Genomic DNA, 18,147 nt, shown 5'->3' with positions numbered 1-18,147 from the left:
CCATAAGTAACATATGTATGTATGAATTACCTAGCAGTAATGAGACATTTTTTCAGTTAAAACATTTGTAAATTGAGCTCATAAGTCATTGTGGACAATTAGCTCAGTTCTATGGTGTTTATGGGGAGAAAAACTCTTGGCTTGGTTGGGTTTAAATTTCAAATAAAATAGGTTTGCTCTAATTTAAACATACATTTTTTTGGCGGTTAACAACAATAAAACCACTAAATGTTTTTATTTTTTAATATGTCATAAATATTTGTTGACATTTTTTCATGATGAGTAATTGATGATGATGATGATGATTCTGTGTGTAATAGAATTTCTATTAAATCGAAATAATTTGTATTATGTTTAATAATGTTAAATCTTTACTTTACTTGTGAATCAGCATGGAAAAAGGGGTGTAAACGATTATCCAACACAGCATAGAATATCTGGGACAAGGGCTCCGGGAGTTTGGACATAGCGACATACCAAGGGGCTACTATATATAGTTTTGGACTAATAATGAAAACACGAATATTTGCTACCAAAAATGGTTTTATTGTTCTTCAAAATATTTTCTGGCATGACTTATACACTTTTCCAGGCACTAAAATCCCTCGTCAAAGCACTTTTTTCTCTCCGATTGAGAAATCTCTAAAACATGTTTTTTGACCAACTCAGAAACATTTTCTTGGTGATTGGGAATAAACAGAAGATGTTGGTTGCAAACTAAGGGCTGTAACACAGATTTTTTAATTTTGATAGAAAGACTTGAAGAGAATCCAAAATTTTATATTAGAGCCAATTCCGGAGAAAAATGTTCCCAAACAAATGCCGATATTTGGTATATGCGGCCTACAAAGTGGAAAAATACTAATATTTTTTATAAGATTTTCTACACTATGAGATCTTCAAATACCAAATTTCGGCTAATACGGCAATGACTGCATTTACTGTCATAGTTTCCGAGATATCTCCATTTCTTTCTCCAGAAATTTGCACAAATTGTGTATTTTCTTAAATAGAACTTGCCACACCCTAATAATTTGTTCCGAGTTTTTTTTCAAAATTCGGAACGAAATTGTGTACATCTTTCCGATTCTGATGCCTCATTCGCACCGATATTGGAACAAAATTGTATGAAGGTGCTACGATCGTTTTGTAGGAAAAATTCGGAAGGAATATTCGAGTTTCTTTAGGAGTGAAAATGGGAAATATTGAGAGTTTTTTCGATTTTGGGCACAATTTCGGACCAATCGCTAAAGAAACATTCGAAGATGAATGTTTCGGAAAGTACTTTGAATACTTTATTCAAAAATCGTAAAAAACTCTGGTGATTTTTACGAAATTCTGACAAATATCGGATGGTTGAATCGAATCGAAAATGTGAACAAATTTACAGCTGGGGGATTTTCCCATTAACAAACCGAATTCATTTGCTTCCATAACTATTTCTCTATCTCTATGTGGCTCCCATGTTTTTAACTCTCAAAATACATACAATTAGATTTCCCTTCAGAGTATGAGCAGATCACTCGGAAAATAATCGGAAAAAAGTTAGAAAATTTGGAAAAATATGTTTACTACCGTCTCTTATATTAAAATTTAAAATCGGTGGCAAAAAAATAGTGGTTGTGGGTAGTCGGAACAGTCACCACACCACATGTTTTGCCGAAGAAACCGTCGACCGAAGTACTTCTTCTACGAATAACGTTAGATTTTGATTGGATATATGGTCGATTACTGTTTTATTTTCGGCCCATATACATGATGATTCTTCGACTGGGTCTGTTTCTTGGGCTATTGACAAATGCTGCGGAATGCAACGAGAACAAACCGTTCAGTTCATTAAGGTAGTTTTTCACACTACTATAGGATGGTGGGTAGTTCCAGAACGAACTAGTCCATTGAAACTATTCCGAGAAAGGAACGAACGGAACTAGTTCCAGCTCTTCAATTAATATAGTTCATTTTTCTGATCTAGTTCTTTTTTCTTTTTCTTTTTTCTCGTTCTTTTTTTCTGATCTCGTTCCCATATTCTTCATTCTTTCGTATTTCAAATTGTGTAGATAGTTAAATTTTATTGTTTTTTTTTTTTTTTTTTGAAATATTTTTATTTCTTTATAAAAAAGTATTTTGTGCTTATCGTCCTGCAGTTGAATTCTGTAGCTTCATTTAATTTTTGCACAATTTAAAATTTTTTAATTATTTAACAAATCAAAAGAAAAAGAAACTAATGGAGAAAATGAACTATATGGATCAAAGGAACTATATACAAAAAAAAAAAAAAAACAAAAAAAAACAAAAAGAAAAAAAATGAAAGAGAGAGATTCAAAGGAACTATTTGGAGCAAAGGAACTGTATGTAGTAAAGTAACTACATGGATCAAAAGAACTACATTAAGGAACTAGTTTTTTTTTAAAGGAACGAGAAAGATCGATCCCCTAAGCGAACTAGATTGCTCACATCTAACTGTGACACAACACATGGTAGTACGTAACAACGTTCGGAGTACGTTTATGCTGAAAACATCAAACGTTCCAATGGAATGAAATGAAGTTTTGATCTACTAGATCTCTCAAGATATTAACCGGTCATCACAGATGAATATCAAAAATCCCTGATGAATATCAAAAATTCATGAAAAATTACCAGACGAGCGGAACCAAAATTGTTCGCCAATTTTTTTTACAAAACTCTTGGGACCGTACACCATTTTTAAAGCGTTTTTCTTTTTAGTAGTAGTACGAACAGTACGGTTTCACGTTAACCGTGTCAGCCCTGAACAATTTCAATAATTTACATTCTGCTTAGTCAAAAAATAAGTATCTTATATATAGGGATAACATCTCTCTACAATAGTCCTTATAACCACAAAAATAAGTCCACAATTAACTCCTTTCCGCATATGACTAAATAAAATAGCAACATCTGCTTTGTTTTTTTCCACTTACCTCTTCTCGGCGAAGTGCGTTCTTCCCGATTGAAGCCATTATTCGTGGTATTGCCTCCGTTATTTGTCTTCTCCTGCAGCTGTTGGAACATATTGGCACGAGCACGTACACTATTCGTACGTACAATGCCACTGCCCGACGATGAACCCGACGACACATCGGCCGCATTCAATGGGGTTTTTGGTTCTTGATTTTCAATCATATCGACATCGTGCTCTAGGCCAGACATTTCGAAAATACGCTGTTCACTATTGCTGTCACACGATAGACCCGAGTCGCCGGTAAACGAATGTGTTAAATCGGATTGATTGTTTGCTGTTGCGGTTGTTGTCGGGCTGGAATCGTTACGATTGGGCGTTTTACGTGTCACTAGACCTGATGGGCAGGCTTTATAGGATGTTGACGACGTTTGCGATATAGTGGGTGGTGGCGTCGAGGACGAAGTTACAACGGCCGTGTTGGCGTTACTTAACGAATGCCTTAACGGCTGTAGCGGTTGTGTAAACGAACGCGTTAGGGCAAAAGCAGATGGTGGTCCGTTTGGCGATTGATTGCCGTGTGCGGTAATGTTGATAAAACCAAGACCTTCCAACGACTTGGCCGGTTTGAAAGCTGATCCGGCAGGTGAGGTATACAATGTTGTAGAGTCGTTGCTTTTAAAGCTAAAATGAAAGAAGTTAAACAAAATTGCTGTATGAGTTTAGGTTGTAAAAAAATTGCTGTTAACGGTTAAGAGGTTGGCTCATTTAGAATTTATCTACATAGCTAGTAACACAAACTAAGGTGGCAAACTCTTTTGCTTTTGTATGCTTATTTTGCTCCAGTTTTTTTTTATAAATTTAGTTTTGCAAAATAAACAATTTTGTTGTTATTTCTTTTATCTCTTTTATTGTAAATGTGCACATATATATTTGTTATAATGCTAATGCTTGTAGCACATGTTCATTGTTTTTATACCCTCCACCATAGAGTGGAGGGTATATTAAATTTGTCATTCCGTTTGCAACACATAGAAATATTAACCGGAGATCCCGTAAAGTATATAAATTCTCGATCTCTGTTGAAATCACGATAGAGATTGCAGTATTTGAGATATAGCTTTGAAAATATGCGCTAGCATTGTTGTTATTTCTAGGATGGTTGGTATTGCAAATTGTCCACATTTTGGTATATCCCGATATAACAATACCCCAAAATTTTCGATGGCTGCAATTTACTACGTTTTGTTTTCATTGCCTACGTAAAATTATCAACATTGACTCATGTTTCGGGGGAAACCCTTATATAATTAGGGAAACCCGCATATAACGTTACCCCGAGGTCGGTATTTTGAGAAGCTTGAGCGTGAATATCCAGCAATTAGGGAGAATTTTAGTATTTTGGATTCTCATTGAGAAGGAAATCTCCATACGAAAAATATGTTTCCCGGTAGCCGCCATATAATGATAACGCCCATTATTCGGTATTTTGGGCATTTTTTTCTAACATAATTCACTCTAATATGATTTATCAAATTCTTATGAGCTGACAGATCGTCCTACCAAAAATTATCAATGTTAGTTTACCATGAAACGGAACCATCCCATTTTCGGTATTTTGAAAAATTTAACGCAACCGATGTGACAGTTATTTGGTATATTGTATATTAAATTTGTGTAGTGTACATACATATAGGGCCAAATTTTGATATGACCCTACATAAAAGGTCCGCTTCTTTTACCTTATTAATACATTCTTAACCGAATTTTTTCAATGGAAGTGGCTACATTTTGACACATTGGATTTTTGCTGAATAAAAAAAATAAATTAAATGAAGTTTCGTTTAAGGGGACCCCCTCATTCTCTGGGTCAAATTTTTTTGATTTAATTCGATTCTACACTAATTCAAGAATGTCTCTACAAAATTGCAAGTGAAAATCTCAAGAACTCTTGAAGATATAGCCGATTTATTGTGTCAGCATCAAGTGACGGCTAAATGGCTTCTCAAACTTTAAACGCGTTTTTCTCTTTTGCGAATGGCGAGCACGATAACTCAAAAACTAATAACCCAATCGATTCCAAATTTTTACACGTTTCTCTGTGAGTGTATAGCTTTCGTATGAACTAGGATAAAGCCAATCGGTGAAGATCTTCCTTATTTTTTAACTTGGCGATTTTCCAAAAAATATTTTTTCAAAGGTCCGCCATTTTGTTAATTTTAGAGCGAATTCAATAATCCTAGTTCATATGAGAGCCAGACATGTACTCTTTCTAACACCGTCGGATTCCGGATTCTATTTGGCATCTTTACGGTCCATGTTTTCTCATGGACTACTTGCAAAGATTGTATGCCATTTTCGGTATGTTCAAGGTCCTAACCCAATTTTCGTACCTGAATACCTGTAGTTTTGTGTCTCGTTTTTTTCTGCAATTTACCACGCCACAACACCCATATAAAAGTCTTGATAATATTTAGATATTTGAAATTTCCATCTCATGGAGGGTGTAGAAGTTCGATCTAAAAAAAAACTGAAGACTGTCACTGATACGTCCTAAATAGTTATTCCATATTTTTCGAACATCGCCCTAGAATCCGGCGTTCCTCTCATGGAGAGGACACTAGACCCCATTCAAAATGTAATTTGCCATTTTCAGTATGTTCAAGGTCCTAACACCATAGAAACCATACAAAATTCCCGATTAATTTTGGCCCGGTCGGGCATCTGTCAAAGTGTGAAGACTGACACTGATACTTTCTAACTAGTTGGCCTATATTTTTACGTCGAACTTCCCTTCCTTGTCCTTGATCCCGGCGTTCTCCTCTTGGGGAGGAAACATTATTTTCAAATGCCTGCAGTAACATTTGCGTTAGTTGGTTGACGACCCTATTTATAAGTGCCTTGAGCTGAAGGGAGATAATACTGCAAATCGTTATTGTTTTTGAAAAAAAAATTCAAAAGTCACGACATTATTGATATGACATTGGTATGTGTGTTAGATATGTTCATATAAATACTCATATCAACCATATTAGAAAAATGAAAAATTCAAAATAAAAAACATTTCTTGTTAGTTCCCGAAGATCCCCATTATTAGCAAATTTATTCCAAAATTATACGTTAATATTCAAAATCACATTAGAACGATTATTTCACCTTTTTTGTTTAATTTCAAAATAAATCACGCAGACTTGTGTAAGATAGACAAGGCCAGCAAAATTTATAGCAAACACACTTTTAAAACAATTTGGAATTTCTTATTTATTTATATTTTTTGTAAAAAAAAACACTTGTTGGAAATATGTACGAATTTGACATTGAAAATATAATTTTATTTCATTTCTTTTTTCTCTTTGGTAATTTATTTATTTTTTATTTTTATTGCACTATACACTTGTTGGCCGATAGACGAAACAATACTAAGCAATTTAGCTAAGAACTTTATTTTAGAATTTCGAAAAAAAAACACTTCTATTTTATAAAATTCACAACAACTAAATCCGCACAGCTTAACCCGTTCACATAAAAACCACGTTTGTTGTGGTTGCCGATGATGACGATCGTTAGAAGGGCCCAATCAGAGCAACGATTTGAAAACCGGCAGAATATGACGCGCTAGCGAATTGTAAGTGAACGACAATGAATTGGTGGCAGTGATATTTGAAATTGATAACAATTTCTATATATTTTTTCTATTATTATTTCTTCTTTTTATTATTTCTTTCAATTGATAAATTTTATCAATAGCTTTTTTTCTCAGCCACTTTTTTCAATTTCTTTATCAAAAAAATTAAATAAAACGAAAACACTTTCAATTTGTTATACTTTTCTTTCTTGACTTTTGGTTTGGCCAAAAACACAAATCACACTGCCGTAATCTACAAAAATTTATTTTTTGTTGGTATTTGCTTTGGCAAAAACAACAACAGAACGACCGAACGAACCGACAGACAGACCGTCTAAAAAAGAAGGCCAACTTTAAAGCAACCAAATTGGAAATGTTAAAAACAAATTTAATTTTGGGTTGGCGGTGCGTTACGTGCTTTTTTCTTTTTCTTTTCTTCGTTTTTCTTTTGGTTTTCTTTTCCAAAAGAAAAAAAAAACTCAAAACCGAGACAATTTTCAAAACACGCGTGAAAATTCAAATGACGATCGTTAAACAACTGAAAATGCGAAAAATGGTTTTCCCACAAAAGACTGCGCTGAAGATTTCTTCATTGGTCTATTTTACAAAATAAGTCGGATCGGGAGAGAAATTCGAGAGAGGGAGTACGGAAAATGACAATGATCAATTTGTGTCAGGAGAGACATGTTGTTCTCCAACAGCAAAAAAGCTGCGCGCGTTTTTATTTCGGTTCCAATGATACTTGACTCTCTCTCTCTCGCCCCTTCTTCATGGTTTATATGTTTTTTTTTACCATTCATGTTACCATAATTTTTCCGTTTGCATTTCCTTTTTGATTTTTTTTTGTGAATGTGTGTCTGTCGGTTTTTTCTTTTGTTTTGACCATTTTATCAAACAACTTAGCCATGGCATGGTGATGTCACAATCACTTTGCAGAGGTGGCGTAAAAACAAATTGAAAATAAAAAACATACATAATTAGGTTTTTTGAAAATGTTAAACTATTGGGAAAATCCAAAGTGAATTATATACAGTTATCGGAATTATATCAGTTATTGCAATGGGACTAATGTATGTAAATCGACTTCAAACAAGTATCAATAGGACATCCGTTGGGCGTTATTCTATGCTCAATTTTGTACGCTGTGCAAAATTTCATGTCTATCTGACAAACATTAGGAGTTTTTTGCAACAATTACTTACTATCCGACGAAAATATATATGGGAGCTATATCCAAATATGAACCGATTTCAACGAATCGGTTATATATATATATATATATATATATATCTGAACCGATTTTCACGAAACTCAGCACACATCATTCCAGACTCAATTCAGTACGCTATGGCAAATTTCGTGCAAATTGAAAGATATATAGGGACTTTGGTGCACCATTTACATAAGATCGGACGAAACTATATATGCGAGCTATATCTAAATCTGGACCGATTTTCACGATACTAGGCAGACATCACTCTCGGCTCAATTCAGTACGTTGTGCCAAATTTCGTGCAAATCGAAAGATATAAAGGGACTTTGGTGCGCCATTCGGACAAATATATATGGGAGCTAAATCTGAACTGATTTTTCCCAATTTAGATAGGGTTCGTCCTTGAGCCAAACAAATGAGCTGTGCCATACTTTCATCCAATTCGGATTATAAATGCGACCTGTACTTTGTTTACAATTTAACACCAACAGACGGACAGACGGGACATGCATACATCGACTCAGAAAATGATTCTTTGCATATTCTCGAAAGGAACTATGGTTCTATCTCGTTTCCTTTTGCCTGTTACAAATATATGCACAGAGACATAATATCCTTGTACCACAGTGTGGTGAAGAGTATAAAAACGAAGTATATCGATCGTCATATCTTGACTAACTGATTCGATCTAGACATGTGTGTCCGCCCGTCTGCCCATTATAATTTGTAAACACAGCACAGGCGACACTTATGAACCAATCATAGTGCAAATTTTCATATAGTTTCAGTTTAGGCCAAAGAATACCTCTTTTGGTAATGACCGGTTAATATTAGGTTGGAGAAAAAGAAATCCATTATTTTTATATGAACTATAGGACTTTATTTAACATGCTTCGGAATATCCGATTTGGGCCAAATATGCACCGTTTTGTTGTATGATTTGTTGCCATTTTAAAGGTAACTTCATAATGCCACTCTATTTTCAAAAAAACTCTATAAGTCGATTTTCACAATTCTCACTAGATACCAATTTTATATAATTAAAGGAATATTGAAATGCAAGAAAAAGATGATACTCGTGGTGGCAAGTCCGGACTGTATGGATGGATGCATTAAAACTTCCCAACCAAGCTCCCGAAGTTTCTGGCGAGTCACTGTAGATGTGTGTGGCCAAGAGTTGTCCTGGTGGAACACGATATCTCCCTCTCCTGTTGCCCAATTCTGGCCGTTTCTTGTCAATTGCTATCTTTAAAGGATCCAGTTGTTGACAGTAGAGATCAGAATTTTACGTTTGGCCATATGGAAACAACTCATAATAAATAATCGCCTTCCAGTCCCAACAAATGCATAGCAGAACCTTCCTGGCCGTTAGTCCTGGTTTGGCCACCGTTTGAGGTGCTTTACCGCTTTTTGACCACGATCGTTTTCGCACAGGGTTATCGTATACGCTCCATTTCTCATCTCCAGTCACCATCCGTTTAAGAAATGAGTCTATCTCATTCCGTTTGGCCTTGGCTTCGCAGATGGAAATTCGATCCATCCTATTTTTGTCTGTAAAATTGGTGTGGCAACCAAACATCGAGCTTCTTTTTGAATCCAGCTTTGTGTAAATGGTTTAAAACAGTTTTATGGTTGATTTTTAGCTCTTGGGCGATGTTACGCCTGGTCCATTTGATCCACTAAATATTAGGTTGTAGAAAAAGAAATCCATTATGAAAATGTCGAAAAAAAGCAGAGAAATGATTGATGTTGACCGGCATATCAACCATTTCTCTGTTTTTTCAACATTTTCATAATGCATTTCTTTTTCCCCAACCTAATAATTAGGCGATCAAATGGACCAAAAACTGTTTTTTTCTGTTCGCTCTAGAGGCCACAATTATGATCTGAACACCACGAAAAAAGGATCTGACAATGGAATAGGTAAGGCTTTTTTTAATGATAATCGGTCAAATGATCCCAGTCTTTTGCCAACAATTGTAGACTTGCCTTTTAATGGTGTCTGTATTTACTTCTGAAAGATATATAGAGCGGACAGTATATGAAAGTATATCCAAGAGGAGTAGTTGAGATATGATTGATTGATGGTCTATAAATTGTATGTACTCGGATGTGGAAATTATACGTAAATATTTATAGAGGCCTACCTATTCTGATATTGTTTGCCATTACCATAAGAGAGGTTGGAGAGGATTACCATACCAGATATTGTAATATTGTGGGGTTCAAACAGTGGATGGAAATTTTTCGAACAAAGTTTTCTTCAGCAATGAAGCACATTTCTAATTCGTCGTAGAGATACCAACTGGTCACCAAATTCAAGCGATCTGACACCATTATACTTTATTTATCGGACTTCGGGAAAGACCGTATTTATGTAGGTAAAACTTCAACTCTTGAGTATTTCAAAACCAACAATCGTCAAGTTATAGCTAAGATACCGCTCAATATGTGTTAAGAAGTGGTTGAAAATTACCTCCAAAGGATCAATGCTTGCAACAGTTTGCGTGGAGGTCAAAATTGCAATATCATACCATGCCAATCAAAGAGGTTTCAAAACTTAGCATAAAAAATTGGTTTGTTAGTTAGATAATTACGAAAAATAATAGATATGTGGGATTTAATATGTTTACTTATTTAAAACACGTTTTTCAAAATGTCAAATAAAATCACTTGTTTCAAAAATTCAATATTTTCATGGATTCCCCATTATTTCACTCCATACCATATTTATAAAAATGTTCACAAAATAAATGCAATTTTTTATTTACCGTTTTCTAAAGTACGGTGAATACATTTTTCGTTTTAAAATATTTATTTCCGTGTGTTTTTCCACTTTAAAGAAAAAAATCCAAACAAATTTTCCAAAAAACAATTTAGCAACAAAAATTGCAATGACCACCCTCAACAAAACTTATATAAAAACTGAAACCAATACCGCTTAAAACAACTACAAAAAGGTGGTAACATAATGTAGTACCGATGCATTCGTTGTACATTGAGGGTGGAGGTATTTACCTCCATACATACATATGATGGTTTTTTTTCAGTTGGGTCTGTCCAATTTGCCTGCATGCCTGCCTGACTGACTGCCTATTTAATTCGACCAATAGTTGTTGGTGAAGGTAGTTAGTTGTGGCGGTTAGTTAGCTTGTCTTTGAAACATAACAACTTGTTAACATATTGTATGTATGTTTGTCGGTCTGTATGTCTGTTTGTTTTTTCTTAGAATATGACGATCATATCATAAAACAATAAACTTAAAATACAAAATATATATGTATGTGTGTATGTTTGGAGGAGAATATTCTACAAAGGGTACGAAGTGTACGGAGGTGTTAGTTTGTGCCACTAGCCTAATAAGCACTAATTAGGCATTATTGTATTCGCAAGAAAAGGTGTTGGCCTGACTGCCAGCGGCAATGTCATGCCTGGCAGGTATGTCACTTGAAATTTGATACAATAAAAATTTTTCAATTAGTCAAGCCCAGCAATGTTCTACCTACCATCAAATCGTCCAATAAGCTATGTGTAAGTAGGGTTAGGCATAAAGTTCCGTTGTTTAATCCCACTTGATACGTGGAATATATTAAGTCGATCCTGAGGCCCCTATGAGCCTCATGTCACTACAAGACCCAGATAATCCAAGAAATATGTAAGAAAAAATTGTCGAAGACTAGATGCCTGAATTACAATTTCTTCAAATGTCAAGATGTGGAAAATATATTATTAACGATACTAAACGACATTTTTCCATTACTATAGCTTTTTGCTAAACCCCTCGAAATACACTAAGGATTGGTTCCGCTTTGAAACGAAAACGAAAGTTATTGAAAATACATTTGTTTTCTTTTAAACAAGAAAATAAATATTTTGAGGATTCTTAAGTACATACACATATGTAGGTATGAATGAATATAAATATAAACACCAAAACTAAATATAGACGTGTATGTAAACAATTATAGTTTGCAGCGGACATATATTTTATTTTTTTTCGCGTAAAAACCTTGAATAGTTCTTTGTCATAAATACATTGCCGGCTTTTTTACAGCGAATTATAATTTGTAAATATTATGGTATTATTTGTGAAAAATAATAAACAATTAATGAGGTTCTACATTAGGGTAGGTCAAATTACAAAAACATAATTCGATCGAATATATAGATTTTGTTAGTTTTCGATAGAGGTCCTTTTGTTATTGCAAAACAGTCAGGCTGAATCCCAGTTTGTTGTGTTTATAAAAAACAACTATTTTTGTTTTCCATTAAAATAGAGGTTCTATAGAAAATGGTCTTCTATAGACCAAAACCCTTATGAAGGACTTTTTGAAGTTCTATAGAATTAAGTATTTTTGATTTCCAAAAAAGAATAAGACCTTTGGCTCTTCCATACAGTAGGTGAAATTTCTACTTCCAAAGGGTTGCTTTGGTCCCTAATGAAGACCCTTTAGACGTTTATTGAAATATGCTTTAGTTTTTATATATATACTAATAGCTTTAGGCCATCTCTTTTCTACAGAGAGGGCCAGAGGTCCCGTTTATATAGAAAACATGTAGTCCTTTTAAAGATCTCTGATCTTCTATAGAAAAATACGCCTTGCTTTTTTACAAAATAATATTTGGAGCTTGTATTCTCTTTAAAAAAACTAAGATTTTCTATAGAAAAAAAAAATAAAAAAAATTTATTGCATGGTTTTATACTGAAGACTTTGCGATCTAATTTTTTACAAAATAATATTTGGAGCTTGTATTCTCTTTAAAAAAACTAAGATTTTCTATAGAAAAAAAAATAAAAAAAATTTATTGCATGGTTTTATACTGAAGACTTTGCGATCTAATTTTTTATAAAAGGGCCTCCACATATCTTCCGGTTTTCTTTAGAAGGAAGTATGTCGACATCTATAGAAGAAACCTCTGGCCTTGATCATATATAGAAGAACCCTGGAGACTTCTAGAATAATACCTTGTGGTTTTCTATAGTAGAAGAGCTCTTATTGATATAGAAGAATACTTTGTCTTACTATAAGATTTCAGGTTTCTTACATACAAGAATTCCTCTGATCTATATTTTTTCTGAAGGGAATCTTTAATATTCCATAATATGAAATTCCTGACCTTCTATAGAAGAATAAACTATCTGATCTTATATAAATATTATATGAAATTATATGAAATCATATGGAAGAAGATCTCTGATCTTCTATGGGAGAAGAACTTTGATATTCTATAGGAAAATATTTCTGAATTTCTATAGATGAACATCTCTGATATTCTATGGAAGAATATCTCTGATCTTCTATAGGAGAATATCTTTGATCTTCTATAGGAGAAAATCTCTAATATTCTATAGATGAAGATATCTGATTTATTGGAGAAGATCTTTGATCTTCTATAGATGAAGATATCTGATTTTGATATTTATATTGAAAAAGATGTTTAATTTATTTCCTATAGAAAATCTATGGAAAAACATCTTTCAGTTTCTCTATAAGAAGATTTTTGTTTTTTTTTTGTAGAAGAAGAGCTCCGATTATCTATAGAAAATGATATCTTATCTTCTATTGATAGAAATTTTGTGAACTTCCGTAGAAAAATATCTCTGAACTTCTATGGAAGAAGACTTCTGGTCTTTTCTAGAAGAATACTTCCGATCTATAAAATAAATATTTAATCTCCTATAGAAGAAATCTCTTATGTTGTGTAGAATAATATCTCAGATTTTCTTTAAAAAAATATCTCCGATATTTTATAGATTTCTTTTCTCGGAATTCCTAGAGAATAAATTTCTTATCTTCTTTGGTCTCCTATAGAAGAAATCTCTTATTTTCTATAGAAGAATATTACTTATCTTCTATAGAAGAAAATCGCAAATTTTTTGAAGACTAAGATCTTTGATTTTCATTAGAAGAAATCTTTGGTTTTCTATAGAAGAATACCTCTGATTCTCTGTAGAAGGAGTCGTTTATGTGTTATAGAAGAAAACATCTATTTCCATTTCTTATACACTAAGTTCTACAAAAAGAAATATATTGTATATAAATTATCCTTCTGTTATTCTATATGCAAAAATTTTATACTTCCTATAGAGGAGGACCATAAGGGTATTCTAAAGAAGCAGTGTTTTTGGATTTTTAATTTATTTATTTTAGTATGTTTTGCAGCTCCAAGGGCTTGTAACGCCGCGAAATATTGGTCCTAGACTCACTTCTAGCTGAGTCGATGTAGAAATATGTCTCCGTCCATTATAATTTGTAAACACGATACAGGCCGCAGGTATGGACCAATATTCACGAAATTTTGAATGTAGGATGGGTTCTGGTCAATGAAGACCGCTATTGTTTTTGATAAAGATCGGTTAATATTTAGGGAATGAAAAGTTCCAAAACTATACGAAATTTTGCATGTAGGATGGGTTTTGGTCAATGAAGAACCTTATTGTTTTTGATAAAGATCGGTTAATATTTAGGGAATGAAAAGGACCCAAAACTATATTTTTGTCTGATTTTCTGGTCGCTCCAGAGGCCGCAATTATGGCCAAAGGTTGGTCAATATTTAGCGGGTCAAATGGACCCTAAATTTTGTTTGAAAAATGACAAAATGTTTATTCAATATATATTTATATATTTCCTTCTGAGGGACATATACCCTAGAAGTTGATAGTATATCCAAGAGGAGTGGTTGACCTTTAAATTGATACCAATGTATGTACTCGGATGTCTGAGTTACACTTAAATATGTACAGGTGCTTACGTATTCATATATTATTTAGAGACCCATTACCATACTAGACGGCGGAAATATAGCGCTGATCTCTTTGAAATTTTCCATGAGGATCCAGGTATGGCCAAGGACAACGTCTAAAATTATCGGTGATGATCATATAATAATATTGGGATGAAGTGGACCGAAAACTTAATTTTTTGTGTTTTTTCGAGTCGATCTATAGGCCACGATGAAGGGAACACAACCCACTGTGAAGGGAATCTGGGCTGTACAGAATATTAGTAATATTTGTTGACCTCTAGTCGGCCAAGATGGTGAAGATATCGCGAAATAGCCAAGCTCAGAATATAGAACCACAGAAAGTTAGATTTTCGTGGTAGTTGTGTCGGTCGGCCCCGTCCGACTATACATACTGCTTCGCTCACTATACATACTGCTTCGCTCACTGGCGTTGTATACAACATTTTTATGGTAGAATACATCTTAAACTCTTGTAGACGGCTTTATATGAACGATATATTCGAGTCTTCTATAGAAAAAGGCGTTTCGAACTTTTGTAGAAAACAAATTATGATCGGCGATGTAATGATTAAAAACTGATACTGGGGAAATGGTAAAATTGTTATATTCAAATTATTTTTTTTTTTAATTTCATTATAATTGATATAAATATTGTATTATACAAATTTTCACCAATTGTTTGGAAACATACATAAAATATGTATGTAAATAAAAGATTTCACATAAAATAAAACAACAACAGTAATAATTATACAAATGGTCAAAAATAAATAAAATAGAAAATCAACTCAGAAAAATTTGAAAAATTTGTTCCACTTACTGAATTTAGACAATTTGGCCATAATTTCCAGTGAAGTTCATTGTATGAATGGACACAAAATATATAGTACAGTTGTATTACAAATACAACTAATTATACATTATATGACTACATATGCGAATATTTATTATTAAATTATTGTGCAAATTTTATGGTTTACAAATAAAAAAACATATTCACAAAAATATATTCCACACGAATTTCTCTTTGCAAAACCATGGCCAGCATAGTGTTTTAAGCATAGGGTAGTTATTTAGGCAGAGGGGTATTTGGCCTATTCATGGTTGGCCTGTCATCTGTGTTTTTGGTATAATCATTGCAAAAGTGGGCGGCTGATTGGATGGTTGGTTTATCATGTGTTTCGTGTTTTTTTGGATTCACGAAAACAAAAACTTCCGGTCATGAGATATGTTAATTTTAGCAGATTTTAAATACGCACGTTCATAATTACTTCGGGGTATGGGAATATACCGTTTTCATTAATATGTGTGTAATTATCAGTCGCAAAAAATGTATATGAAATTATAAGTTATAAAAAAATTATTAGACTTAATAATATAGCCTATACGAACCGAACAATTTAGTTTCGAAGAAAATAAGGGAAAAGTAAATTTAAGAAGGACCATTATAATGAAAAAAGATATCTTTTGACATCTGATTTGAATGCTTGGAGTTTTCATTTTTTAGCATGGAAACCCAGGCCCTATAGAAACCAGAATAGTTCTATAGAATACTATAAGTTATACTTTCACAAAAAAAGGTTGTTATATTAAGAAGTATTCTCTATAAAATGACTTGAATTATCCAAGGTCATCAGGTCTTCTTCCAGCAAAGAGCAATAAGATATCCCAAAATGGTAGGCATTCTTCTATAGATGACAAGGAGGTTTTCTTTTAAATCAAAAGGCCTTCCCTTGAAGACCAAAACTTTTAGTTCATACAAGATCAGAAGGTCATATTTTTAATATTTTTTGAATATCCGAATATTCCGAAGGATTTTTTCCAAATTAAAAAAACTTATTCAATAGAAGATCAGAAGGTATTTTCTCGTGGAAAGCCAAAAGGGTCCATTCTAGAAGTAAGCTTTCATAAAATAATACCAAAACGTTCTGAATAGTGTCTTGAAAATAAGACAGGAATAGTTTTGTTATAGAAGATCAGATGGACTTCCATGTGGGAAAGGTACAAGACCCGAAAGGCTTTTCTATATAAGAACAAAACATATTTTTAATACATTTTGAATATCCGAATATTCCGAAGACCGAAGAATTTTTTTTCCAAATTTTTTTTCATGGAAAGCCAAAAGGGTCCATTCTAGAAGAAAGCTTTCATAAAAGAATAACAAAACGTTCTGAATAGTGTATTGAAAATAAGACAGGAATAGTTTTGTTTTAGAGTACAGGAATAATTCAAATTTATAAATATTCTTCACACCTAATGCTTCTTTATGTATCCGTCCCACCATCCATAAACTCATAAAAATATTACAATACCGAATTTTATGTACAAACTATTTATAGACAAGCAAAATTGATCATGACATTCCACTAAGTTTAAATATGTCGCATGTCTGTCTCACCAATGATCATGGAATTATAAAATTAGAACTAAAACTAAATATCCACGCGCTAAAGGAGGATTTAGTCCGAATGAAGGCAATAAACTTTTACAACCTTTGGAAGACAGCAGACACAACTTCCTATTTGCAGGTATATTTATAGACAACGATACAGGGTGTTTTAAATTGAACTGATGGAATTTATCATTGTACAATGAAAAATAGAACTACAATAGAGAAAAAATGTGAAGTTAAAAATAGTGACCCAAAACTCAAACACACATACACATTGTCATGTAAATAACTCATACACTCTATACCTAAGTTCTGTCACACCACAAATTATTGTCTTTAATAGCAACATGCTTTAATAAATCATTTTGAAATATTTACAAAAATAATATTTATCTCTAATTCTTTACTTAATGTAATCTTAGAGAAATATCATCTCCATCTATTGCTTTGATTAACAATTTCCAGTTGTTTTTTGGTGAATTTCAAACGAAAAACAAAATTAATTTTCCTGTTTCCTATTTTTCCTCCCCCCTTATTCTTATCCATGATGCTAGCTAATGTCTTCTTTTACAAATTGAAACCCCCAATAAAAATAAACTGCATTTTAGGTTATTTTTATTTGGAATGGCATCGAATTGATGAAAAAAAAGCGCCAACAACAACAACAAGACGAAGTGAAAAAAGAAAACGTTTTGGATAAACGCCAGAATGGTGTGCACAAAACTTTTCACTTTTGGGAATTTCGAAGGCTTTACGCCGTCGCCGCCAACCCACGAATTTCACTTCATGTGCGGATAAGACGTCGCATTGTGTTGTCATCGTTTGATTTTTGTCTTTTTATTTATTTTTGTGTATTTCTTTTTAAAGGAATTTTTTTTTTTGCTAAATTTAGAATTGTTTTTTTTTTTGGGCAATTTATTTCAATTCTATAGATTTTTCATTCGATTTTTGTTCACAATTAATTAGATGAATTTAAAATGGAACATCTGTTCAAGATATGTAGGGGAAATGTTTTTTTTTATATTTGAATGAAATGTCATTCTAATAAGATTTTGGTATTTAAAACCGAAAATAATTTTAACAAAAAAAAATGCATTTTCCAAGAATGAAAATTAAATATGAATTCCAATACCTAATATGGAACTAAGTAAAATTAATATCGTCTTGTTACAAAGCAAACCTGAAGAACTTCTTCCAATAATGAACAAAAAACTATTTATAATAGACCAAGAGGTTTTCTTCTATAAAAC

The 18,147-nt window shown here is 33.0% G+C and overlaps 1 protein-coding gene across 1 annotated transcript in view; it reads right to left on the bottom strand.

Moving 5' to 3' along the window:
• LOC133330569 (mucin-2) overlaps nucleotides 1-18,147 on the bottom strand; it is a 254,746-nt gene that overhangs the window by 189,946 nt on the left and 46,653 nt on the right. Inside the window, exon 8 of the mRNA XM_061539007.1 lies at nucleotides 2,943-3,604. Within this exon, the coding sequence (XP_061394991.1) occupies nucleotides 2,943-3,604 (662 nt within the window). The remainder of the gene's footprint in view (nucleotides 1-2,942; nucleotides 3,605-18,147) is intronic.

Source organism: Musca vetustissima, unplaced genomic scaffold, assembly GCF_032173495.1.
Source record: "Musca vetustissima isolate MV318-11 ecotype Yass unplaced genomic scaffold, APGP_CSIRO_Mvet_v1 utg23084, whole genome shotgun sequence".
In the NCBI taxonomy this organism is placed as follows: domain Eukaryota; kingdom Metazoa; phylum Arthropoda; class Insecta; order Diptera; family Muscidae; genus Musca; species Musca vetustissima.
The sequence above is the reverse complement of the archived record's forward strand: the minus strand, read 5'-3'. Positions and strand labels throughout refer to the sequence as shown.